At 35.6% G+C, this 26491-nt stretch overlaps 1 protein-coding gene across 2 annotated transcripts in view; it reads right to left on the minus strand.

Moving 5' to 3' along the window:
* Positions 1-10520: 10520 nt before the first annotated feature.
* Positions 10521-26491, minus strand: part of SCYL2 (SCY1 like pseudokinase 2) — a 59335-nt gene continuing 43364 nt past the window's right edge. Inside the window, exons 12-18 of one of the 2 annotated variants that reach the window (XM_045779548.2) lie at positions 23524-23656; positions 21540-21658; positions 17629-17729; positions 15807-15873; positions 14918-15010; positions 13826-13945; positions 10521-12767 (exon numbers count right to left, since the gene is read on the minus strand). In XM_045779548.2, the coding sequence (XP_045635504.1) occupies positions 12123-12767; positions 13826-13945; positions 14918-15010; positions 15807-15873; positions 17629-17729; positions 21540-21658; positions 23524-23656 (1278 nt within the window). In that variant the 3' untranslated portion in view covers positions 10521-12122. The remainder of the gene's footprint in view (positions 12768-13825; positions 13946-14917; positions 15011-15806; positions 15874-17628; positions 17730-21539; positions 21659-23523; positions 23657-26491) is intronic. The other variant, XM_045779549.2, reaches the window with a different exon arrangement.

Below are 26491 nucleotides of genomic sequence, written 5' to 3' on the forward strand. Positions count from 1 at the left end.
GCAGCCTGTCAGTTTCCACAAAAATTCCTGTCAGTCCTGTGCTCTTAAAAGGACAGTTTCTGGCCACCAACCTTGCCACCCACAAACCGTCAAGGCTGAGAATGCTAAGACCCCAGGACATCACACATCCGATCACCCCACCAAGTTTCCAAAAAAAGCTTGCTCATGCATCAAAAGCAAATATAATCACAATATGATAAGCACACTCTCTCGCTACAGAAAGCATCCACTGGTAGAACTTCTAACCCACTTCTCAGTCCCTAGATACTCTTAGAGTACGTATCTCTTAGAGCACACCATGGAAGCAGTACCAGACAGAGACCACATAAACACCTTTCTGAAAACACTAACCACACCTAAAGAATTGGCTTTCATGTTGTTCATGGAACACAGAGAAGTCTACAAAAGTTTCTTGGTGGTGATTTAGATGGTTGATAATGGTAATAACGAACCTTTCTGGGGTAGTTTCTAGTAGTAGTAGTAGTAGTTTCAGACTTTAAGCACTCAACTCATGTAACCCCCACAATGACCCTCTGAGGGAGGTACCATTACTGTGCCATCTACAGATGAGGAAACAGAGGCACAGAGAGGTCAGGTAAACTTGCTCAAGAGCACACAACAAAGAAACTAAGCAGAGATGGGAGATGAACCGAGGAAGTCTGGCATCAGAGCCTGTACTTTTAGCTTCCACACTAGAACTGTTGATAATAGAGACAAGAGAACATAAAGCCAGGCTTTAAAGAACTGAGGCTCATTTTATTTATTTGTTGTTTTTCTTGAAGGCCTACTACGTGGCAGGCCCTTTTGAGGCACTGTGAAAGGCTGAAATGTGAAACGCCTCTTGAAGGAACAAACCAACCAGGAAATGAGTCCGTGCAGCATAGTGAGTGCCATGTATGGAGTTATGGGAGCACAGGCAAGGACACCTCACTTGGCTTGCCAATGGGGAGTGAGAGAGGGCTTCCTAGATGAGGGAGGTGGTAGTGTTACTTTTCACGGATGAGAAAGTGAGGCAAACAAGAGAAAAAAATGTAGGAGCAAAGAGAGAGAAAATGGCATCTGAGAAAATGGCATCCCAACTTTCAGAATTGGGTGAGTGTGTCATGTGGTGGAAAACAGAGCCAGAGTGACGATCTTGAACTTTATATAATTCAGGTGTTAAACATTGGATCCCCATCTCAAATAGCAAATAGTGTAAAAATACAAGAAATGATGTGTAGAACAGAACCCCCTGAGGGCCACGAAACAAAAGCTTTGGTTTGTTTTGGGATATGTAGACTGAATGTTTATTAGAAAAGATTCCAGCCATCGGCATGTATTAGATGACTTCCTGGCATCATCCTGTACCAAACAAGTCTCTTCCCTTAAAGAAAATATTAACTAAGATCTCTTTAGAAATACTTGCCCAGATAATGGCAATTCCTCATTCTCAGGGAACTTTGGCCCCTTTTATGGTGCTAGGCCTCTGTATACTCTATAATGTTTCCTATCTCCCCTGACCACTGCTGGCTCCTAAGCCAAACTGAGGTGGTCAGATGCCAGATTCTCCTGGTAATTTAACTTGGGAATTGAAAGACTGCTAGTTCATTGTGCAGGACCCCAGGGCTGTAACTATGGAGTGGCTACATTCACCTGTGGACTGGAGATGCAGAGAACACTGGTCTGGCAAAGAGAGGAATGAAACAGAATGAAATTTTGCCAGGGAATGTCTCTGCTTGTAATGGCCTTCCAGTTCCTGTCTGTCTAGACCCAGCTGTCCTTCTACTCTTGGGTTTCATGAAATACCCATACCCTTATAACAAATTGACCTTTTGCAACATACTCTAGTTAAGACAGCTTCTGCTCCTCATGGATAAAGAATTTTGACTATTGCAATGCCTTAAAACCCAAATCCTATAATGCTAAGACTGCCTCTACCTACACCCTACAGGCAAGCCTGACTGTCCAGTGTAATGACAGGTAGGATTTCTAGTCCCCCACAGTGAAAAGAGTAGAGCTCATGGGCTGCTTATGAGCCAACATTCCAAACTACCTGGGATGGGGGGGAGGGGTAAGCAAACAAATGTCAAACAATCTGAAGAGAATTATTCAAGAACATAATTCCATCAAATCCAATCAAAGTGTTAGGTGGAGAATTTTAACCAGGCTTAGAGCTAATAACCAAGTTATTCACCTTTTCAGATAAGAAACTTTATAAGGTCATCAAAAACTAATGATGTACTGTATGGTGACTAACACAACATAAAGAAAAATAATAATAATAAAATAAAAAAGAAAACAGAAAAGAAACCTCATAAGGAAACAAAGGTAATGAAGAAAACTAATCATCTTGAGGTCCCTTCTCTCCTGAATTCTGTGCCAGCTTGTCCCGCCAATAATCCCTTTCTCTACTCCAACTTCACATTCCTCCTACCCATCCTCCATTACATACTGAGACCAGCATAAAAATTTCTATTTTTTCCAGGACTTCTCTCAACCTTTTACAATTTAAAACTATATTGTTGATAACTATCAGTACTAATCAGAATGTATATAAAATGATTTTTTATCACACTTCCATATTTAACATTCATTCTTTTATTAATAGTCAAGGTTATATACAAAGCAATTTCAAGTATCTCATTTGATTCTCACAACAGCCCTGTGGTACACATATGGATATCAAGACTCAGTTTTGCCCAAGGCAACCTGACTAGTAAAATGTGGAGATCTGGGGGTAGGTCCTTACACCCATTTCCTAAGCTTGTAATACCACAGTACACAGTACAGTGTGATCCTATAACCCTACTATGGATACTGAAGACTGCCTTTAACTTAACTCAGGAAACGTGTACTCAAAATCCTTGTACCTTTAAAATGTCATTGAGGGGTGCCTGGGTGGCTCAGTCCGCAAAGCGTCAGACTCTTGATTTCTGCTCGGGTCACTAGCTCAAGGTCTTGACAGCAAGCCCCGAGTCAGGCTCTACACTGAGCATGGAGCCTACTTAGGATTCGCTCTCTCCCTCTCCCTCTGCCCCTCCCCCACCTTGTGCTCTCTCTAAAAAAATATAAATTCTACCTCTGAAACTCATAATCTACTATATATTAAATTGAATGTAAATAAAAAATTAAAGGGGTGCCTGGGTGGCTCAGTCGGTTAAGTGCTGGCCTTCAACTCAAGTCATGATCCTGGGGTCCTGGGATTGAGCCCCACATTGGGCTCCCTGCTCAGTGGGAAGCCTGCTTCTCCCTCTCCCCCTGTCCACCCACCCCCCCCCCCCCCGCTCATACTCTTGTGCATACTCTCTTTCTCTCAAATCCTTTTTTAAAAAGTTAATTAATTAAAAATAAAGAAATAAATACATCATTGAGCACCTAACTATAGGTAAGCTTTGCTCAGCTACTGTGGAAATTTTAGAAATAAATAAAACTAGGTGCTGATTTTTGAAATTACACACTCAGCTGTTGGCTTTCACTAAAAGGTTCCACCAAAAAGTAGGGCCAACCAATAGTGAAATCAAGAGAAATTGACATAGAAACACCGATGTTCTAGCCCCTGGATTAAGACTGCCACTGTCCACCCAAGTGTGGTAAGATATCCTTTCTAAGGTTAATGGGAACCTTTAGCCCATTCTATAGTAATTGCTTCCTTATCTGACTTTCTGACTTGAGTTTCTTGATATCATTTTATTCTCACAAAGTAGAACGATACAGTATATACACAAAGTAGAATGGCCAAATAGATATTATCTCCATTTTACAAGTCAGGAAACTGAGGCTGAAACTCAATTAACTTGTTCAAAGTTACAGTTTGTGGTGGAGCCAGGATTTAAACCTATCTGATTAAAAATGTTCATTAGGCCCTGCTGCTTCAGGTCCATCAATAAAGCATTGTTGGTCCCGTTATTTCAGCTCATTGTGAGTTGGGTACTAGAAGTCAATTAATTTGGCTCTATGTTCGTAATTTATAGGAATATAATTTTATAACATTATAAAATAAAATACATCTCCATATACTTTGCTACTACATGGACACCCTGGAAACATATCCAATTCTATTTTTGGTTCATCATTGCAACTGCCTAAGTATTAGGTGTCATTAATTTTTTCCCCAATTAATGAAAATTTAAAAGAAGGTCAAATAATCAAAATATAGAAAGGCAGGATGTCCACATAGCATGGAATAATTTCTAAGTGTTTCACATTTTTCATAGAAGAATTTACTCATGACAATTCCTTATATTTATGAAGCACTTTTAACTTCATTCTTAACTGCTTCTTTGATCCCTGTAACTACCTAGAGGACCAGGTTGAGCAGACTAACCCACTTTACTATTGAAGCCAACAGCACGGAGAAGATCAATGACGTACTTAGCTCTTTTGAGGTACTGGGCAGAATTGCACTAGAAATCATACTCATATATTCATCTGCCGGCTGTCACTGGATGCCTTTAACAAATTATTTATCATTTCATCTCGGAGAATCCCATTCCCCACAGCCCCCAGCACAAGACACTTAATTATCAACTCTCAAGTCAGTTTTCTGGCTATAAAGATAATTTGTTTTTCTTTAACATGTGCTATTGTCTGGACACTCCTGAGTATATATTGGTTCAGACTCAGTCCGATGTCCCCATTTGTAAGTAATTAGGGAAATACTGGTTCATTTCATCCATGGAAACACTTTCCAACTCTGCCTTACACACAATGAATGGTGACTTGAAAAAAAGATTCAATACCTTAGGTCGTGTCCCAACGCCAAAATAACCTAGACAATCTGATAAATTAGCAAATGCAGTTGCATCATACTAAGACGACCTGAAAATGTGAGCAGAAATCAAGATCAGAGAGGATATTTTGAAGAATTTTTCACCACCTTCACTTTTCAAGTACAGATGGAACCCAGAGTGTCCACATAATTTCAATAAATGGAGTGGCTAACAGGGTTCATACTTAGGGCATAAAGAATCAAGATGAAACAAACCTACAAACCTTGGATGCGTACTTCTTGTGAGGTCCTATCCTTCTCATAAATTCAATACTAGAAGACAAATATTCTTATCAATCTATCACAGCCTGCTGGTGTTCAAAAAAACGTACCTGCAAAAGTGTCAATGGAATAGACCATTAATTGGGAGACAGTGACATCTTCTGGTAGTTTATAGACTAAATACATTTTTGCCAGACATTTTTTTCCCCCCTGGAAACCAGCCACTGTAATTTTAAAGGAATAGATTTACTTACCTATTTGGTATACCTTTATTGTACCCACAAGTACAAATTCTTAAATTTCTGAAATGAATGAAACATAAATTAGCCAAAAAGGTTATTAAAGCTCACTTACTTGCTCCTTGCCCTGTCATCCCTGGGTTCATCTAATATGGAAGGTTTTAAGCAGCCAATGTTAATTCCACTTTTCCTGGTAATCAAAGTCATTTAATCAGACTTTCCATAATTCAAGCATTTTCATAGAATCCTAAAATTCCAAAAACCCTGCTCACTATTCCCCTCTTCAGTGTACACAACTTAATTTGGGGAAATGTGATCCCTAAAGTAATCATATGATAACATCAAAAACAATTTTAAAAAGGTGGCATAAATAAATCACTGCAAGCACTGTTGGGGGAAAAAAAAGGGGGTGCATGCAAGGCTGACTTCATGTCCTATCTCTTGAGGAAGGCTTCCACACTCCTAGTCTAGGTTGGACTTGTCTCCTATGTAGATCTGTCACGTTACTGTCCTGTAATGGTCTGCTTACTCAGCTATCTTTATAACTACAGTGCAAACTCCTTGAGAGCAAGGCCTATATCTCATTGTATTTGTGTCCCAGAAATCTCACTTTGCCAAACCTATAACCTATTTTTTGGCTTATTTTTTGAAGGCTGTATTGAAACCATGCTAGGCAAGGTCTCTGTTCTTCATCAAACAAATATTATTTTAGAAGCCTATGTCCATCATTAGGAAAATGAGGAATAGCACCTACTACGTGCCTGGAGTCTTGCCAGGTACTTCACACACATTTACTTCATTTAATCCTAATAAGCCTGTAAAGCATGATCCTCGTTTTATGGCTGGGAAAACTTATTGTGGTCAGCTAGTAAAAGAGACAATATTTAAACTCATTCATTCCATATAGTTATTTATACACTTATTCCAAAATGAGAATTTCTAAAGAAATGATACAAAACTGCAAAGGAAAAAAAAAAGGAAATCAGAACAAAGGAGAAAGAAGAATTTAAAAAATCAGGTAGAACCAGAAAGCAAACACTAAACAGTGCATACTATTAATATACTATACATTTGCTACAAGTAGACTGCAAATTTGGCGGAACTTCCTAGCTGTTAATATGTGATTTGTTACATTATTCAGAAACATTCTTTCAAAGATAAGCACAAACCAGTTACTTAGAAGCTCATTTACTCCTGAACTGAAACCTGAAATTTCTCCTATGGGTTCTCAAAGAAGCTATTATATCTTAGAGTGAACCAGTGTCATCTCTGGCATGAATTTAAGTTTCACAATACAGTCCAAAGCTAAGTGTGGTAAAGGAACTTGATGTGTAGCCAAAGGTGCCCCAGACACAAAGGTCTCCATAGAGGGCTTAATTTCATTCACAATTTCTAGAGAAATGGACCTAGATTCCTCAATTTTTTGGCCTCTTCCATAAACATTTCTCAAAAATGAGATTCTGAACGTTGGGCAATAGAGTTAGAGGTTGTTCTCTGACAAGCACCTGGGGCACGGATATTTTTGCTGATTAAGGGCATGTGCATATATAATCAATGGTCCTGGGGGAGAGAGGACATCCCTTCTGAAAGTGAACACTCTAATGAGGCTACTGCTTCAGGGAGAGGCCTTTCCCCCTCTTCACAATAGTGATCATAAGAGTAGCTACTGTTAGAGACAAGATTTTCTTAAAACAAGTATGGATCTGTTTCAACACATGAACAAATGTATAAATCACGCCACCTCCATACAGCATGAATGCTATTGTTTTAGCTTGAAATTTTTTAAAAAGCGTACCCCAAAATACCCCAACTTTATCTGGCTCCAAAGTCCTATGCACTCTGTATGCTCCTAGTGTGCCCCTGAAAATGCCCTGAATTGGACTTTCATTTGATCATTGCATTTAGAAAAACTGGCAAGCTTAAGGACAGAGACTTAGAAGAGACCTGTATGAATGTTGATTCCTACCTTCAAACCCTAGACATTAAAGTCCCAGTCTCACTGACTTATTTATATGGAAGCCAAACGCTGACTCTCCTACCAGCCTAGGCCACCAACAAAGGAACATAAACAAAAAGAAGAAGGAAAAAGATAAAAATTGGAACTGCATCAAATAGGTATAATTAAAGTAGCTAAACTATATTTCCACTATGAGCACATTTCAAAAGAACTTTTAGGAAGGGAAGTTTTAATACAGGCTAGGTATATATAATCAAACCCATTATCACTTTTGCTAGCAGCATAAATATATAACATATGGCCCCATTTTTAAATGGCTTAGTAACAACAGTTGTCAAATCACTAAGTTGTATACCTGAAACTAATGTAACATTGGGTCAACTTCATAGTTCAATAAAAAAAATTGAATATTTTAAAATTTTAAAATAAAATGGCATAGATTCAGGAGTCCATCAGTGAGGGTGAGGTCAGGAGAGAATCCACACCAGGTATTTGAATGGGGAAATTTTAAAAATAATTGTTACATAGCAGAAGGTGGTTAGCTTATTAAAGGGATACAAGAGAACTCTAACCTTAGAATACAGAAGTAGCAGTTGCAGAAAAAAAGCAGCTACTACCTCTAGGCTGAGAGAAAGTGAAAAAAATAAGGAACTAAAGAGAGCTGCCTGAGGGAATGGCTGAGCTGTCACAGAAGCAGCCCACTGGAGCTGCTCCAAAGGGACAGTAAGGTTGGGAGAGCCTCACTGGGACACAGCTGGAACTCTCCTGCTGGGGCTGCTGAGCTCCTATTGTGAATTAAAACCGAGAACTTGGACCCAGAAGTGAAGTGTCTTCTTGCTGCTCTTGCTTTGCAGTGTTACTTCAGGGCCCTCTATCAATGAAGCCTAATGTTCTGCTAAGCTGTCGAAAGACACAAGTTTATCAGGTCCGGCTGCAGCATCGCAAAGCAGGGCAGAAAAGGATGGGTTTGGAGCTGGGAGATAGTTAAGCTAACTGCCATGGTTCACTCTTATGGCTACTTAGCTTCTATATACACCTACACTATGTAATACAGTTGCAACTAGCAACACATAGCTACTAAGTACCTGAAATGTAACTAGCCTGAATTGAGACGTGCTCAGTGTAAAATACATACTGGAGCTCAAAGACTAGGTACAAAACAAAACATAAAATAGCTCATTAAATTTTCTATCAATTCTATGTAGAAATACTTTGGCTCTATTCAGTTACAGTATATTATCAACAATTTCACCTATTTTTTTTAATGAGGTTACTACAAGATTTTAAATTACATACATGGCTTGCACCCTCTCTTGGGTAGCTGGAGACACTTGGCTGCTTTGGACAGAAAAGGTTTCTAATATCCAACACACTCCATTTCGGTGAAATGGTTTTTCCCACTACACCCCCCCTCCTCAAGGTTATGTACTTTAATTCTGCTACATATCTGGGTACTGCAAGCACTGCTAACCCGGCTCCCCCAGCCCTCCTCACCCACAATTCAGAGAAGGAGAGGCTGATTTTGACAGAACATTTGTCATCTCCTTCTTGTTCAGTGCCAGTTTTTTTCCACCATAAATAAACTTACGATTTCAAATGAGTACTGAACACATACTTGCTACACAGAATAGTCTCAACAAAAGCAATTCCAGAAGAATTCGTACAATAAAGGATATAAAGGATGCAACATGGTATAGAGCATCAGATCGCAGGTTAGGGAAAAAAAAAATCTAGCTTCTATTCCTGGCTCTGACCTCCTTGGGTTAGGCCATATAAGTATCTGGTCCTCTATTTCTACAACTGCTTGGAAAAAGGGCTGAATTATTCATTTTATTCAAACTACATCATGAAATTTTTTTAGAGATTGTAAAGATTTGTGGGGGGGGTTTCTTTGATGAACAGGACAGAATAAAAAAAATCAGAATACGTCACATGTATTAAAGACGTTTTCTGAAACTTTTGTTTCAGGTACGTTTTCTATACTGGTTTGCAGCGTAAGATATTTAGTTTGAAAGCCACCAACATAGAGGATCTCTTAAAATCCTACATAGTTTAAATTCTTACAGATTCATTTTGCTCAAAAATTATTTCAAGATCAGTAAATCACAAAGCATAAATCACAACTTAATATGGAGATTTTTATCAAAGCTAAAATTTATTTGGTGCATACTCTGTGCCTCTATCAGGTATTTTCACATATACCTTTTCTTTTAATCTTGTAAAAGCAACCACGTGAGGTATTTTACAGGTCAAAAAAATAAAACCTACTTCCTCAACTTGTTCAGGTGAAAAGGTGAGTTATAAGCATTCCAAAATAATAACAAAAACCAGCCAATACACAGTCCATTTTCCATCTCCTTTCATACATCTTCTCACACATCTCAGCATTAGAATAAGGAACCAACCCAAATAAAGGGAATCTTTCTTGTCATTTTTGTCCATAGGTACTTTTTAACCCACCAACTTTCTACTCTAAGCACAAGGGCTTAAATGCTGTCAATACCTGAAATAATTTTAAAGTGATCTAATATTTTGAAAATTTTGTTCACATAGAAATACAAGCCTAAAAATGGCACTATATTTCTTTCAGATGTAATTTCTTTCCCTTCCTTTCTTCCTTTCTCCCTCCCTCCCTCACTCCTTTCTTTCTCTTTCTTTTCTTTTTTCTCTTTTCTTCCCTTTTCTTCTTTTTCTTTTCTTTTTTCTTTCTTACTCTTCTCTTTTTTTTTTTAAAGTAAGCTGTATGCCCAATGTGGGGCTCAAACTCACAACCCTGAGATTAACAGTCAGCCAGGCACCCCTCAGATGTAATTTTTCAACAAGCAATGGTAACAGTTCAACTGATGGAAATGATTTAGATAAAACATCTTCAAGAAAACAGAAAACATGTAGGAAAAAAATTCTAAAAATGTAGCACCATTACCTCAGTGAATTAGCAAATTTCAAGATGTGAAAATTACCTAAGAATTATGTATTTTTCAAATAATCTATCTTTATATTTAGAAGTTCAAATTATATGTTGTTACATTCAGCTTTCCTTCTAATTAGGAGCTCAACACTGACATCCAGTTATTTTACAAAATAAAAAGCAATTTCCTAATAAACAGTGACTACTAAATTGTTACTAAGGAAATTCTTCGACCTTAGGCATTTATTCCATATGTGAACTTTTCTCAAGAGAAATATTAATATTGTGTTACAAACAAGACAGATAATCTGGTCAAGGTGTGAATGTATTTGACAGAAACATTTGCTTTTCTTAGTGCCTTTCATTTCTTAGATAAGTTTCGTCAACATTCCTATGAATCTTTTTTCTAAAACCATATAAATAACAAAGTACAGCTCATACAGAAAGCAGATGTTAAAGCTAAACTTTTATTTTTTTAAAGTACCCCCTTACTGAATAATGCCAGCAATACTATCACCAAATTACATTTTATAATCAAGTAATGTATATTCAATGTATGTTTTTAGTGTGTGTGTGTGTGTGTGTGTGTGTGTGTGTATATATATATATATATATATATATATCAATGACACACTAAACTTCATATGATTTATTTTAAATGATTGCTGGTTTCAGAGATTTAAAAACCACAAACTCTATGGCAGCAATTATAATGTATATATAGTTCTCTGAAAGATCATTTTTAAGTTATCACATAATGGTAGAATATAATTTAAACAAAATACAAGTGACATTTACAGCATAAGGCTCTGTGGTTGAACAATCAGCACATCAAAGAAAATGTATCAGAGAAAGGCTTTAAAAAATTAAGCATGTTCCCTGTTAGAAGAATTTTGTCTTTCTTTCCTAAAAATGGCTAATTGTGGACACAAAAATGTTCAAACAAAAGGTTCCTAAAACGTCTAGAAAACAATTAAACTTGAGTTGCAGTAATTGATGAGGTCAGACTTTTACCATGATAAACTGAAAATTAATCTGTTGGTAGCGAGAAGATACAACTGCTCATTTTTAGAGAAGTAAAGTTTATTACATTTGAAACAATACAGCAGAAATTTCAAAAGTTTACTCATTAAATATAGTTTCTTACAAATATCCTTTTGAAAATGCAATTCATATGTGCGGCTACCTCAGAAGTTTGAATTCCAAATGAAATATGAAGGCAAGAGTCAGGGAAATCATGTCAGAGGGCTTTGTCAAATATCTGTACAAATCAGTACATATTCTTCTGTCTGTGATACAGTAGGAAAGAAAGTGATTCTAAATATATCCAAATAAATGCAGAAAAATACATTACTATTTGAGGCAGACCATGCTAAAATATAATTTACAATGATTAGTTTGCATTTAAGATGGTTAATAATGTCTTCAGTTTGAACCAATGAAATCAACATTAAAGTAAAATTTTGCAGTATTTGCTCAGTCTTTTGTATTGAACATTAGTTCATCTGAGAAGTAAATAAGATTGGAAAAAGCAAGTGACCTGATCCTTTTCATTAAGTTTATCATTACCTCAGTCATACTAAATGCAAACAAATCAACAGCATCAAGATTTTTCACACATTAAAATGAAGACTAATGACTTGTAAAGGCAGACTGTGTACCATGTAGTATTTAACATATGAAACTTGCATTAACCAACTCAATTTTTTAAATAAACCAAGATTTACAAGCTAAAATAAACATTTGATTAAAAAATTCTGCTATTCAAGATACTCAGGTGTCTTTTTTCTCTTCGAGATTGGTACGGGTTGGGTCTTTTAAAAACTTGAAGAGGAGATGGTAAGAGGAAAAAAATCCTCAATGCTTTTAAAAACTCAGCTGTTAGGAGTCCATACAACTACTATGCTGGCATGGAAACAAGGTGTTTTCTGTCACAGAACCATTCACTTCCCCATAGAAGTAGTTCCTCCAAGCCAACTATATAAAGATGTAAATCAGCTCACCCATGATTAAAATTGAAGTAATTCTTCAAAAATAGAGCAAGACACCTCACCCAAAAAGATCTTTTAAATCATTGCTAGCTGAACTGCTATTGGTCATAGTAGTTGGTGGCTGTGCAAAGTTCTGTGGGTTAAAGAAAGGATTAGCCTGCATACCGAAGGCAGACTGTCCCATCATGTTCATCTGTGTTCCCATAACTGAACTGCCCATACCTGGAGACCCTTGCGGAGGTACAAATTGATTAAGCCACTGATTTGGTTTCTGTTGTGACAACTGGTTCATGCTAACTTTGGGTTTCTGAGGGCCAAAGAGATTATTAAGAGCAGACATATCTGTGGGTCTTTGTTGAGCAGGCTTTGCACCAGCAGGAGGAACACTCACAGCACTGAAGTTTGGCAAAGTGGAAGGTGTTCCCAGTGTCATCTTGGTCACTCCAGGTGTGCTTGGACTACCGAATAAGTTCTGATTTGTATTAACCGGCATGTTGAATCCTGAAGTCTGAAAGCCCATGTTAGCATTTAAGCCGTTGGTCAAATTTCTCTTGGTATTATCAATTGGTGTAGAAAACATCATGCCAAGCCCCATGGAAGGAACAGAAGTGAAGGTACTTGAAGCAGAAATTTTAGGGGTACTAACAGAAAGGCTGGTCAAGGATGACATGTTATCCATCAACGTGTCTGTCAAGTCCTTAGTCTGAAAAATATGAGGGAATTACTTTATCTCCAAGATTTCTAAATTAGTTAAAGTCAATAAATGACAAGTTAGAATTAAGCTCAACAATCTATATCAAGTTAGCAAACCACAACCCAAAGGCCAAATCCAGTTGGCCACATATCTTTACAAAATGGTTTTTACAGATGAACATTGAATTGAACATGAACACTGAACATGAAACGGAACTGCAACCAATTTGATGACAGGGAACACTAAATTTGAATTCCAATTAAACAAAATCCTGGCCTCCCCCACCGTTCCCCAAAATAGAAATGTGTTCTTCTCATCCATAGATCTGTATTACAAAAAGGATACTCTTTATATTTTGAATTGTATCACAATTTTATAGAAATTTGTTTTCTCTATTCTTATATAAGTACCTACAAAATATTTTTTATTTTGCCTCTTGGCCACTAAGATTTTTCTTGGAAAAAGAATTTTAGTGATTAGGAAATAACAAAAAATAATTTAAAGAAAGCTTTTAAGATAAAGTTATTTCTGCAGCCAGTAAGAGTGTAAACTCTCTACAAGCAGGACCCTAAAACAGTGCCTGAAACATAACAGGAAATAAATACTGGTCAGGACATATAGGGTAAGTATTCCTAAATCAAGTTACAGACCTGACTATAACTGCTTTTGCTCAAAAATATATAAATGCATGAACATAATATTCCTGATCATTTCAAGGTGAACAGAAGAGAGGTACTTAGTACTATTAAACGTAATATTTTTAAAGAAACCCTTCTATTCATTGGTAGTGGTTGGTAACAACCACTCACTATCACTATCATTGATAACAATCACTATCATAAAACATTATACATTAGGCAGGCTACTGAGTTGTTGGAAAATCCTTTTGCCCATACCTCTTAGAAACTGCATTATTGAAGTAGTCTTTGAAATACATTTTTACTCAAACACTAGTAGGTAGAATAAGTTATATACTTACTTCTTCAGTACAGTATGCTTGAAATTATACAAAAGTATAACCTGAAAGTAAGTATGTTTGAAATTATGCAAATGAAATGAATTCTGACCTGTTTGACTGGAGCAACAGGTGTGTGTACTTGGGGTTTAAGAGGCTGTTGGCTTTTCAACTTCTGTGCCTGCTCCTGTTCTTTTGCTAATTTTTGTTTTTCTTCAAGTGTAAGTGATGCCTCAAAACAAAACAAAATATCAACTTGCAACTTCATAATTCCACATGTAAAACAGAAGATGTCTTTTTTGGTAAAGTATGTCTTGGTATATTTGACAATACCAAGTAGTTTGCAAACTACTCCTGTGTTGGTGATTGCCACAGGTAAATTATATTCTGAATTATTATAAGATTTAACTTTAGTTAGAAACTCATAAAATCTCTGCTAAAATACTTTCAGTATAAAAACAGTTATTGTTTTAAAACCACTCATCAGATTGACCTTTTCCCGGACAAGGGAAATATGATTTGGTGATTTCATTTTATACATTTGGGAGACCTTGTTCAACTCTATCTCACTCCAAAAATATTTTAGGAACTCAACAAAAAGCTAAGGAAAACATAAACAGCTTCTTTCACTGCTAATGACTGAATCAAATTTGACATTTATCTTTTTATCAACCTTGCTAAACTATAAGTTCGCAGTATGTTCTTACAATTTTGTAAACCCAATGCCCAGTAGCTCCTGGCTTTGCAAATATAGGTACTAGTATTTGTCAAATGAACAGAAGAAAAATTGCCCTCAGCAGAAATTCAAATTTGACATATTTATTGCATTGAATACTAGCCAATATTTCAAATGGAAAGTATCACTTTATAATTTATCACTCAAAATCAGAAGCAGAGAAGAGACACAGTGGAATTTATCAAGAGATGTGACTGGCAAAGTGCAACAGAAAGGACCAAGAAGGCAGGCAATCTAGAAATGTTACCACATGGAAGGCTGAGTAGTAAAGGAAGTTAAATTCCCAAGCCTGTTTATTCTCAATGTGAGTGAGGTCATGCTCCCACGGTAATTTTTAAACTTCATAAAGATTATTAAAGCATGCTTCTTGTTAAGATGCTAAACAGTAGTACTTCCCAACAAAAATCTATAGTTTACAGTAAGTCCTATAAAATAAATCAGTGCATAAGAACAAGTAAAGAAACTTACTCTTTTATGCTTATTCTGTAACCCATCCTCTTTGTTTTCTGATTCACTGCCAGTCAGAAAGTCTGCTCCAATGTTGTTAAAGACTTTGTCAATCTGCCGAAAAAGAAAAATGTCAACCACCTGAATGACATCAAAAAATTGTGATTTTACTGCTTAAAGAGCAAAAGCCCCTCAAATGAAGCACATTGTCGAACTCTTTTTACAAAAATTAAAATGATCTAAATAAACTACCTTGTGACCCAGCAATTGCACTACTAGGTATTTATCCAAAGAACATAAAAATACTGATTTGAAGGAGCACATGCACCCCAATGTTTATAGCAGCACTATCAACAATAGCCAAATTATAGAAAGAGCCCAAACATCCATCAACTGATGGATAAAAAAAGAGGTGGCATATATATACAATGGAATATTGCTCAGCCCTAAAAAAAAAAAAAAAAAAAAAAGAAATCTTGCCACCTGTGATGACGTGGCTGGAACTAGAGTATATTATGCTAAGAGAATTAAGTCAGAGAAAGAACTACCATATGCTTTCACTCATATGTGGAATTTAAGAAACAAAACAGATGAATATAGGGGAAGGGAAAGAAAAATAAGTAAAAACAGAGGGAGACAAACCATAAGAGACTCTTAACTACAGAGAACAAACTGAGGGTTGCTGGGGGGGGGGGGAGGTGTTAAATGGGTGATGGGCATTAAGGAAGGTACTTAATGTAATAAGCACTGGGTGTTAATATGCAACTGTTGAATCACTAAATTTTACTCCTGAAACCAATACTACACTATATGTTAACTAACTCGATTAAATAAAATCTTGGAAGAAAATAGATAGATAGATAGATAGATAGATAGATAGATAGATAGATAGATAATCTAAATATCTTACCTGAGATCCAACATTTGTAACTTTTGCCTCCTCAGAAGCATTCATTTGATTTCCTATATCCAAAGATCTGCAGGAGAGTTGAATTATGACAAAGCCAATAAAAAGAAATGCTTACTTTGGAAATACTAATGCTAAAAATAGTTCATCCCCATGGGGTTTATGAGAACTTAAACAAACTGCAACTTTATTCTTTAAGGACCATCATAATCTTTTTTATTATTTACTACAATTAATGTCTGCTTACCCCCAAAAGTAACATTGCATATACAAGTCTTCTTTTTTTAACTCAGTATTTGAAATTTACTGGAAAATTTACTCAGTATGTCATAAAACTGGGCAAGCATGATTCTTACTGTCAGAGAGCTTATGTGATTAAATTCAGAATCTGATTTTCACAATAAATGCTATAATCACTATGATGAGCCAGATCTATGCCTTGAAAAATAGGTAAGATTTAGATAGGAGAAAAAAGGTTCATTTACACCTCAAGTATAAATACTAGATATTAAAATTTTCTCATAAATTAAATAATTAAAATAATTAAATAATTAAAAATTATTTTTCAGGGTTCTTATGTTAATAATCAATCCATCAAACAACATAAACGTATACATCACAGAATACATACAAAGGGCTATTTCATGTCATTCTACACCTGGTATGTTTATTTCCATCAGCCTTCATCTCACACTGGAACAGAAGCTACAAAATTTCTATCTGGGAACCTTGCTCATAATTGGTATCAATTTTACTGATTCTCTGATACTTTTTTTTTTTTGAGAGAGAGAGGGGGAGTTAGAGAGAGAAAGAGAGGCAAGGCAGAGGGAGAGGGAGAACCTTAGGCAGGCTCCACACTCAGCACAGAGCTCGATGTGGGTAGGGCTCAATCTCACAACCCTGAGATCATGAACTGAGCTGAAATCAACAGATGCTTTATCGACTGAGCCACCCAGGCACCCCTGATGCCTCTTTTTACTGATGTTTTTTGGCTCAGCATTTAACAGGCATCCTAAAATCATGTGTTTTTCTCTGGGAAACAAATATAGTGGAAATTTTATTTTAGTAAACTGGAGTTTAATAAACTCCAGTAATTTTCACTTTTCCCTTCTTCCTTTGAATACTAGTATTTTGCAAATAACGTAGAAAATCCTCCCTTACAGAAAAAAAGAAGTGGATGTTGTGGAATTAAATATGAAATGAGTGCTCTACAAATGTTTCTGGCATCAGGGAAAAGAAAAAGGGAGAAATCAAAACATCAGGGTTTCAAAGACTTGAAAAATATATTTAAGTGGTGCTCTTAGCAATCACCCTGAATTTACACCTCTAGTAGCTAATGCTAACAAGAGACTTTCTCAGAAATAGAATTTTCCCTATGTATAGAAAATGCTAAGATTATATCATATTACACTTTTGTACACAGAAATGACATTAATTTTCTACAACATTCTATTTTCATTCAGTTCAAGTTAACATATTGGAAATTTTTTTAATGTTTTACTTGTGATCAAACTGAAATCTATCAATTTTCACTAAGCAGAACAAACTGATGGTCACCAGAGGGGAGGTGGGTGGAGGGATAGGTGAAAACAGGTGAAGGGGATTAATGATGAACACTGAATAATGATGTATAGAATTGCTGAGTCATTACACTGTACACCAGAAACTAATACAACACTATACATTAACTATACTGGAATTAAAATAGTAAACTTGATCTAAAAAAAAAATCCATCAATTTTTCTAGTCCTTGTTCCAGAAAATCAATCATGAGGTAACTAATCTCACTCTGGGGCCACATACAATTCATATGCAACCTACTTACTTCTGCTGTTCCTGCATTATATGAAGTTGTTCCAGTTTAGTCTTATGTTCAGACTCCAATCTGTTAAGCATCTCTTTTATGACGGAAATGAAAGAATTGAACTGGTACAATAAGAAATTGAGACAGTTATAATGTTTCGAATTCGCAGCAAATGTAATCTAATAAAACAATTCAACAAGTTAATCATAATATTCCCTATTTTTACCAGAATATGACCCACTCATAGTAGTGATGTCACAAGAATAGTATATTTAAACTCAGCATATCACAGCAAGCTTTTACAGTATTTCTGAATTTGGTGAGAAAGTTGATGAGGATTTTAAGTTCCAGAAAATATGTCTCAATTAGTTTTTTAGCTTGATTTCTCTAACAGATATTATTCAGGGGTCTTATAAATTTAACCCCAGCAGTTTTTACATATTGATATTCCTAGAATAGTCCAAAATTGACCATCTGAATTTGTACATATCTGGAAACAACCCATTTAATAATGCATAACAAAATCAGTTTATTCAGATTGTTATAAAAATGACATGTTTGGCTAAAATAAATCTGTTTTCTAAAGTTAGTAGAAATATTAAATGTATACAGTTTAACTTTCAAATAATTATAGTTCCTAAAGTATATCTAATACTATGTCATACTGTAGTTTAAGCTTTGGGTAAATGATGATTCTTAGGGTACCTTAGATCGTCATGAACAATTTATTTAACAATACCATACATTACAGGAAGAATCTAGAAACTGCTTTCTTTCCCTCCCAAATCTTCTTTTTGTACTGGGTGCTTATACAAGTCTTCATTGTAGGTTTATTAATATTTCTATACCATAAATGAGGAAATTATGGCTCAGGGAGAGAGAAAGCAACTTAGTAAGAGCTACTAAATACATATGGTAGCATGAGAATTCATGTAAGTCTGTCTTCAGAGCTTCCTGCTCATTTCTACTTGACACTGCTTCTCACCATGCTCAATCGTCCCTTGTCTTACCATGAGAGTAACAAAAGGCATTATTTCCTTAGCAATTTACCTGGCAGGACACTCTGATCAGTTTTTTTTTTAAACTTTGTAATGAAGTATAACATGCGAACAGAGAAGTACACATATATAAGCACACATATCAAAAAATTCAAATTGAATTTAGCCAGTAGTCAGATGCAGAAAAAGAATACTGGCAGCACCCCACAAGCTTCCCTGTGCCCCCTTCTAGCTTCTTCCCACCCCCCTTATCCTATGAGTAAACACTAGTCTGACTTCTGGAAGTGTAGTTTTGACTGTTTTTGTACTTCATATAAATGGAATCATTCAGTAGATCTTCTGTGTCTGGTTTTACTTGCTCAACATTGTGAGATTTATCCAAATGTTGCATGTAGTTGGTTCAGAAGAATTAACACAGTGGGCCTGGACTGCTACCTTGAAAAGGCCTGCTTGCAAGGCTGGCCCTGGGCCGGTGTCCAGGAACTCAGATTTTAGGAGAGTTCCCGCCATTAGCTCATGAGAGTGGCTCACTAACCTGTACAAAGACTGTTTAATGCTAAACATCTGCTTTCCTTCTGGAAGTCTGGAATTTGAGTACATGACAGGCAGATGGAGCTACAACACTTCACATTTACTGTCACAACGCATTACCAGGGAGAGTAAGTTCGCTAAGGAGATGACTCGAAACTTGCATCTGGTTTCCTCCAGACTTTGCCCTATAAGCCTTCTCCCTTTGCTGATTTTGTTTTATGTCCTTTCGCCATAAAAAAATCATAGCCATGAATACAACTATGTGCTGAGGCCTGTGACTCCTAGTGAGTGAATCACTGAATCTAGAAGTGGTCTTCGGAACCCTCACCCAACACAAGTTGTGATATGTTTTGATTGCTACTTAGTATTTCCTGTTTTATAATCAAATGCAAAAAAATGTACTTTCTTAAATCAAGTTATCTTTTTCCATAATGCAAAATATACTTAGATTACTTTAAATCAGAACTGACAGAAGAGGGCAGTCTTAAATTAGGAACCCTCTCCATGAAGTGAATAGGAAAGCAGACCACACCCATGTTAACTACTGTAAAATACTAGAAAATATGAATCAAAGTACTTCTGTTGATGAAAATAGGCCCCTAAAAAAATCAACCATAAAGCTGAAGAAAACCAACACCACATTTCAAATGAAATTATATATTCTGAAATAAACATTTGGGAATATTTAAAAACATCCTAAATCATAAATAAGAACAGAAATGACTAAAAGTTGGACTCAGGCATATCATCATCCTATTTTTCCCCAATATTCACTGTTTCCCTTTTTGCCAATTGTAACCTCAACCCTGCCACCCAAGATATGAAGAAACTATCAAGCCAAAAATTGAAATTTAGGGACACAAACTTTCAGAGGCTTACCCTACCACTTCAAATGAAAGTTGGGGTCTGATTTTATAAATTTCTCTAACTCCAAAACTCCATTCATTCAGCTCTCTCCCTTAAGGCCAAAAGCTTCCTTAACTCTCAGCTTTCTGCTTCCTTAATTGCTCTAATTCACTTTCACTACTTAATTCCCAATCTTGTCTGCCATTCCATTTCTGACACTCCTTGGTTAACAGTAATCAACCAATCCCAGTCTTTCTTCCATTTTACTCCATTAAACACCAGTTCTACAGTGAACAAAATGACTTGTCATTACTCTAACTCAAATTTTCTCTCAGTTCAATAAACATTTTTGGTTTTAGCACTGTACTAAGTGCTGGGGATATAATAATGTATAAGGTATAATAACCAGCCTGGTGGGAAAGGCAGACACCTAAGTACATACCTGTGATAACTACACTGATAGAGCTATGCAGATAGATAATTGTATAATAATCTTTGATCAAATGTTTACCACATCTTGAAATTTCAAATACCTAAACCAGTACACCTGAAACTAATATAACACTGTATGCTAACTATACTGGAATTAAAAAAAATAACACAACAACAACAAAAAAGCAAATACCTAAATCAGACAGCAATTTAAAGTCTACCTATACTAGTCTCAATTTCTCTCTCTCCCATTACGCCCCTACTGTATTATAGGTATCTCTCAGTCAAACTGGATTATTCATTTCCTATGGCAGATAGGCTCTAAACTGGTTGCCAATTATCTCCTCGTTCTGCTGCTCAGGCCCTTGTGTAACTCCCTATCTTTGAGAGTGGGCAGGAGCTGTGACTTGCTGGTAACCAATAGAATTCAGCAAAGGTAATGGATGTCATTTCCTTAATTACACTACAGGATGCTGTAACTTCCATCTTTCTAGCAGATTCTCTTTCCCACTTTGATGAAACAAGTTGCCATGTTGGAAGGCTCATGAGGAAAAGAACTGACAGTGCATCCAGCTAACAGAGAGTTCGGAACTGAAGTCCTCAGTCCAGCAACCTAAAAGGAACTGAATCCTGCCAACAGCCATTAAGTAGCTTAGAAGCAGATCCTTCTTTTCCCCGATTGAGCCTTCAGATGAGACCCCAGCATTTGATGGTAGCATTGTGAAAACTCTGAACAGAGAATCCATGCCCTGGCTTGGCTGACCCACAGAAACGATGAAATAACCATCTAGTGTTTGGTGATTTGTTCTGTAGCAATAAATAACAGATATACACCCCTGACACATTACATTGATTTTTTTTTCTTTGTTCATGTCAACTTCCCAGCCCCAAATCTGAAGTAGCCAAAAATCCTACATATCTTTCAATGTTCTAGTCATTTACTATCTCCCAATGAGACCTTCAATAATCCTTCCAACTCACATCTCCTTACCTTGAATCCACAAACTTTCTTTATTGAACTCTTTGGCATATTTTTCCTTGTTTTAGCAACACTTAAATGTAATGCATTCATACCAAGAAAACAGTAAGCTGGATAAACTGAATAAAGCACAAAACTATTCCTACCTGATTGAGATTAAGATTATTTTCAATACTCAGGGGAATCAGATGAGGCAATACTTTTCCAGCCAACTGCTCTTTGGTGATTCCCAACTTCTTATGAGTAAAAGTACATTTGTAAATACCTGATAGAAAAGAATGAGACAAATTTTATAGCTCAATACCACACATTAACAGACATTAGGAAAATAGTATATCTACATGAAATCTCTTGATAATTAATATAATTACAAATTTTTCCTTGTCAGTGCCTAGAACGAGGATGTTCTTACATATGGATCAGAATGATTTCAGCTTTATCACCAGTTTAGATTTAAATACCATGACATATTTATCCTGAATTCTTTTGGCTTCAGAGCACACTTAATGTTAGCATAACATTAAAAGCCTTACCACACTGCAGCAGCAAGGTTACAGAATGACTCTCTATCCTGAAAACACCTGAATATATAGTTCAGACTTCTCACTCAAACTTGAGACACCTATTTCACAAGTGTGTGAGTATAGGTCTTACACCTTTATTCACTTCTTTAACTAATCGGACTTAACATGTTTGAAACTTTACTAATTTAACTCAACTCCACACAATCCTTCCCCATAGTCTCACCTATTTACTGGAACTTTAACACCCTGCTTATTACACCTATTCCACAAAGCCTTCATTTGGTAAACTGAGCACATTTGTTTCCCATTCTCTGAATGCTTTTGTTGTGTTTTGTATATAATCCATAGCCTTAGAACACATCATATCTTATCATTTTGCTGTTAAGGTACACTTCACTTATACACTCAAAGAGTAACTTTATGGAACACCTACTAAATGCTTATTCGCTAGGCACTTAATTGCTAAGCCCGTTACTTTTCCCTTTCCATTTTCTCACTGAATTCTCATGAGACTCCCATAATGATGCATTTCATCCTCATCTGATAGATGAAGCAACTTTTCAAAGTCATTCCAGAACTGACACAGCCAAGACTGGAGCTAGGGCTCTTTCCACTATGCCAAACTCTTTCTCTTAAGAAGACTAATTTCTTTGAGGCCAAAAGTTTCATACCATATCCCATGCCTACAGAGGTCCACAATAAATTATTTGCTGACCATTCCTACAAATATTTACTGAGGGCTTTCTATAGACCAGGCACTATAGTAGGTGTTAAAAATACATAGCTGAGTAATTTGGTTTTTCTTCAAAATAAACTTTAAAATTAGTAAAAAGTAAACTTGTTAATGATTTTGTGATTCTACAATTATCTCTGTTTCCATGAGTATAACAGAACATCAGCATTTCCAGACTGGACCATCAAAGCTTTAACTAATAACAAACAATTTCAGAGTTTCTTGACAGAGTAATTTGTAATTACGCTGATAGAATAGAATGTGCTGTAAGGCTAATATGCTTCATAAGCACATCACTTAACAGTGAAACACACTGGTTAAGATTTGAACATATATAAATTAAAAACCAGCTCTACCATTTATCAGTTGTGTTATCCTGGATAACTTACTTAAACTTTGGGCCTCAATTTCCTTACTGTAAAACAGAAATAACAGTACCCATCTCATTGGAATTTGGAGAGGACAAAATGAGATAATGCAGAGAAAATACTCAGCATAGCACCTTTTACAAATTGGGTACCAAATAACCATCAAGTATTACTATTAAGACTGGTATCATATCAGCCTTCCAAGCAGCTTTGTTTTCCTCTCTTATTTGGTATCATTTTACAGAGAAAACTACACGTGATCATGATATTTGTGAAGCTAGGATTCCCAAATGTCTAATGCTTTTGTAAACGTCAAGGAAGGCTCTACAGTTTTGCTAAAATTAACACACAAAAAAGTTATATCATGGTATTTATCCCACCATTCCTCAATTACTGAATGCTATATACTTGAAAAAAGGATACAAAGGTTTTGTAATTTGGAAGATTCATTTGCATGACTATAATACAATAAAGTAGCATCAAATGACATTAAATTTTCAGCTACCTAAAATTCCCATGAGGACTGCGGGTTCCTTGGATGGAATTTGTTGTAAGAAGGGCAGGATATCATCAAGTACAAACCACTTATCCAAGTATTCCAAAATCTTTCCTAAGCACACTAATGAATTTACACGAACCTATTAAAAGAGGTAAATTGCATTAGTCATTTAAAGTCTTTGCAATCTAGAACAAAATATTAACTATAAATTTAATCTTCATATAGATATGTTAAAATCTCAAGAATAAAAGTAGGTTTAAAAGCTTTCATCCTTTAATAATATAGGAAATCCGTGTATTTACTAACTCCCCTGGACTTGTTTCAGAAAGACTTCATGATTGCTTTACCAGGACACTAGTTAGCTAAAGGTAAGGAATGACTTCAATTTTGTATCCTTCTAAATGAAGTGATTAGGATTTGAGCAGCTTTATTATACGTGTGTTTACTAACAATATTTCTTCGGGGACATCGGAATTATAAAAAGGACTACATTCTCCTACCAAGTGATCAATTTTACTAGGCTTCCAGTACTTTTCTCTAACTCAGGCTTAATTCATTCTTAAATTAAATATTTCAACAACATGTAAAAACTATATTTTATCCTACATAAAGTTTCCTATTTCTAAATATATCTTTAACACAGATACTAAAACCTGATACTTAGGAGCGCTTTTATCAAAATTTTATCTATATTCGCTTGACAATTTTGATAAATATTTCACACCCTATTTTTTTAGCTTAAATATGTTAAGATAGAATATTTTCAGAAAAAAGGCAAAGCAAAAAAAAATATACAGCAGACTGTTAAGTACAAAAAATTGGTGGTTGCCAAAGGGGACGTGGGTAGGGGGCTGGGTGAAATAAAGGGGATTAAGAGTATACTTATCATGATGAGCACTGACGAAGGTACAGAATTATTCAATTATTATACTACACATCTGAAACTAACACTGTATGGTAATTATATTTCAGTTTTTTAAAAAAGAATACTTTGAGTCAGGATCCTATCAACAGAACTCTAGTTTCAAAAAAAACCAAAACAAAACACTAAGAAAAGCAGAAAATAATTTAGCTGGTTAAAAAAAGCACGTATTTCTACAAGAAAGATGGAAGAAATTTTCTGAAAAATAAGGTGTTAATTGTTTCCTGAAATTCAAACATAAGGGATACTACAAATTCAATTAATTTGCTCTTAGAATCAGTGTTACAAAAGGAATTGCTATATTTTTTATATGTGTGTGCATGTGTGTCAAGAGAAGCTAGAAATACTAGTTTAATTTTATTTTTAATATAAAATATTAGTCATGTAAGTCATGAAGAAATAGAACTCTTGGAGCATTTCACCTACCTCTGTGTAGAATTTATTTTTCTTTATTTTCAGGAAACAGTATTAAAATACAATTCTAACTCACAACTTATGTTTCACTCATTTCCCAGTTAGAATTTTTTAACCCTAAAGGTCTATGTCTATGAATGCAATTCAGAATTCACATTTGCCCCTCTGAAGATAGGAGCACTGTGCGTGGTATATAAAATGCAAATCCAGGGGCGCCTGGGTGGCACAGCGGTTGAGCGTCTGCCTTCGGCTCAGGGTGTGATCCCGGCGTTCTGGGATCGAGCCCCACATCAGGCTCCTCTGCTATGAGCCTGCTTCTTCCTCTCCCACTCCCCCTGCTTGTGTTCCCTCTCTCGCTGGCTGTCTCTATCTCTGTCAAATAAATAAATAAAATCTTTAAAATAAATAAATAAATAAATAAATAAATAAATAAATAAATAAATAAAATAAAATAAAATAAAATAAAATGCAAATCCATTCCAGAGTTACTGTTCTAAATACATTCATTATAAGTCTTTGCAATCATGTCTTTAATGGCTCAGTTGGCATCTTAAAAAGAGATATAAACATCCCCAGGTATTAATACAGATCATTTCAGTATCAATGCTTCTCACCTCACTCTGCATAAATACTTAGAACTGAACTAGAACATGTACTTTGACAAAATGTATGCTAAAATAGGTCTATGCTGCCATAAAATACAGTGTGACTTACATGATTTTTATTTTCTTTTTTTCTAAAGATTTCATTTATTTTACTTTCAGTAATCTCTACACCCAACGTGGGGCTTGAACTTACAACTCCAAGATCAAGAGTCACATGCTCTATGACTAAGCCAGCCAGGAGCCTGCAGATTTTTAAAGGGCATTTTGAAAATAAAATTTTTAGCTGCATATTACTACCATCTGTTTTGAAAATTCACTCATAAAATTTAGAAAATTTCAGAGAAAAGAACTGGATTTCAAATCTTTTTAATATTTATGAAAAAAAAAAGACTCAGAGGGGTACATTAACTTGCCCGATGGCACAGGACGGTTAGTAGTAGTGTCAGAATAAGAACTCGGGTTTCTGACTGCATTTCATCCTTGTTAATTTTGGTAAACAATGACATTTTTTCCTATTTTGGTGCTGTTTTCCATCTCAGGGCCTTTATACCAAAAAAAAAAAAAAAAAAAAACAAAAACAAAAAAACAAAAAAACAAAAAAACCCACCCATGAACTAAAATGGATTGGATCACTGTAAGGTAAAATCATATCATTTAAATTATTTTTCCCTTAAGCAAAAGCTTAAGCTACAAATGCTTATATTTATTTAAATTTACATTTCACCTAATAAAGATGGAAAAGTTCTCCAAAGAACTATATTTACAAAATGCAAATTTAATAACATGACCATTATCAAACATCAATATAAAGAACTGATCAGCTGAACGAAGGACATTTCTCCCTCATTTCTAAAGCTGCTGTTTGAAGAGATTATTCAATGTTACTTCTATAAAGAATTATCTGTGGGATAAATTCTTATGATCTACTGAGAAAAGGAGTTGGGAATATATATTTCTCCCAATATGAAATAATAAGAACTGTTATTTACTGCTATTTACTACTTCCTTGACTATCAACTGTGTTAAGATTCTG

The sequence above is a fragment of the Ursus americanus genome, chromosome 17 (assembly GCF_024610735.1).
Source record: "Ursus americanus isolate L20-20 chromosome 17, mUrsAme1.1.p, whole genome shotgun sequence".
NCBI lineage: Eukaryota > Metazoa > Chordata > Mammalia > Carnivora > Ursidae > Ursus > Ursus americanus.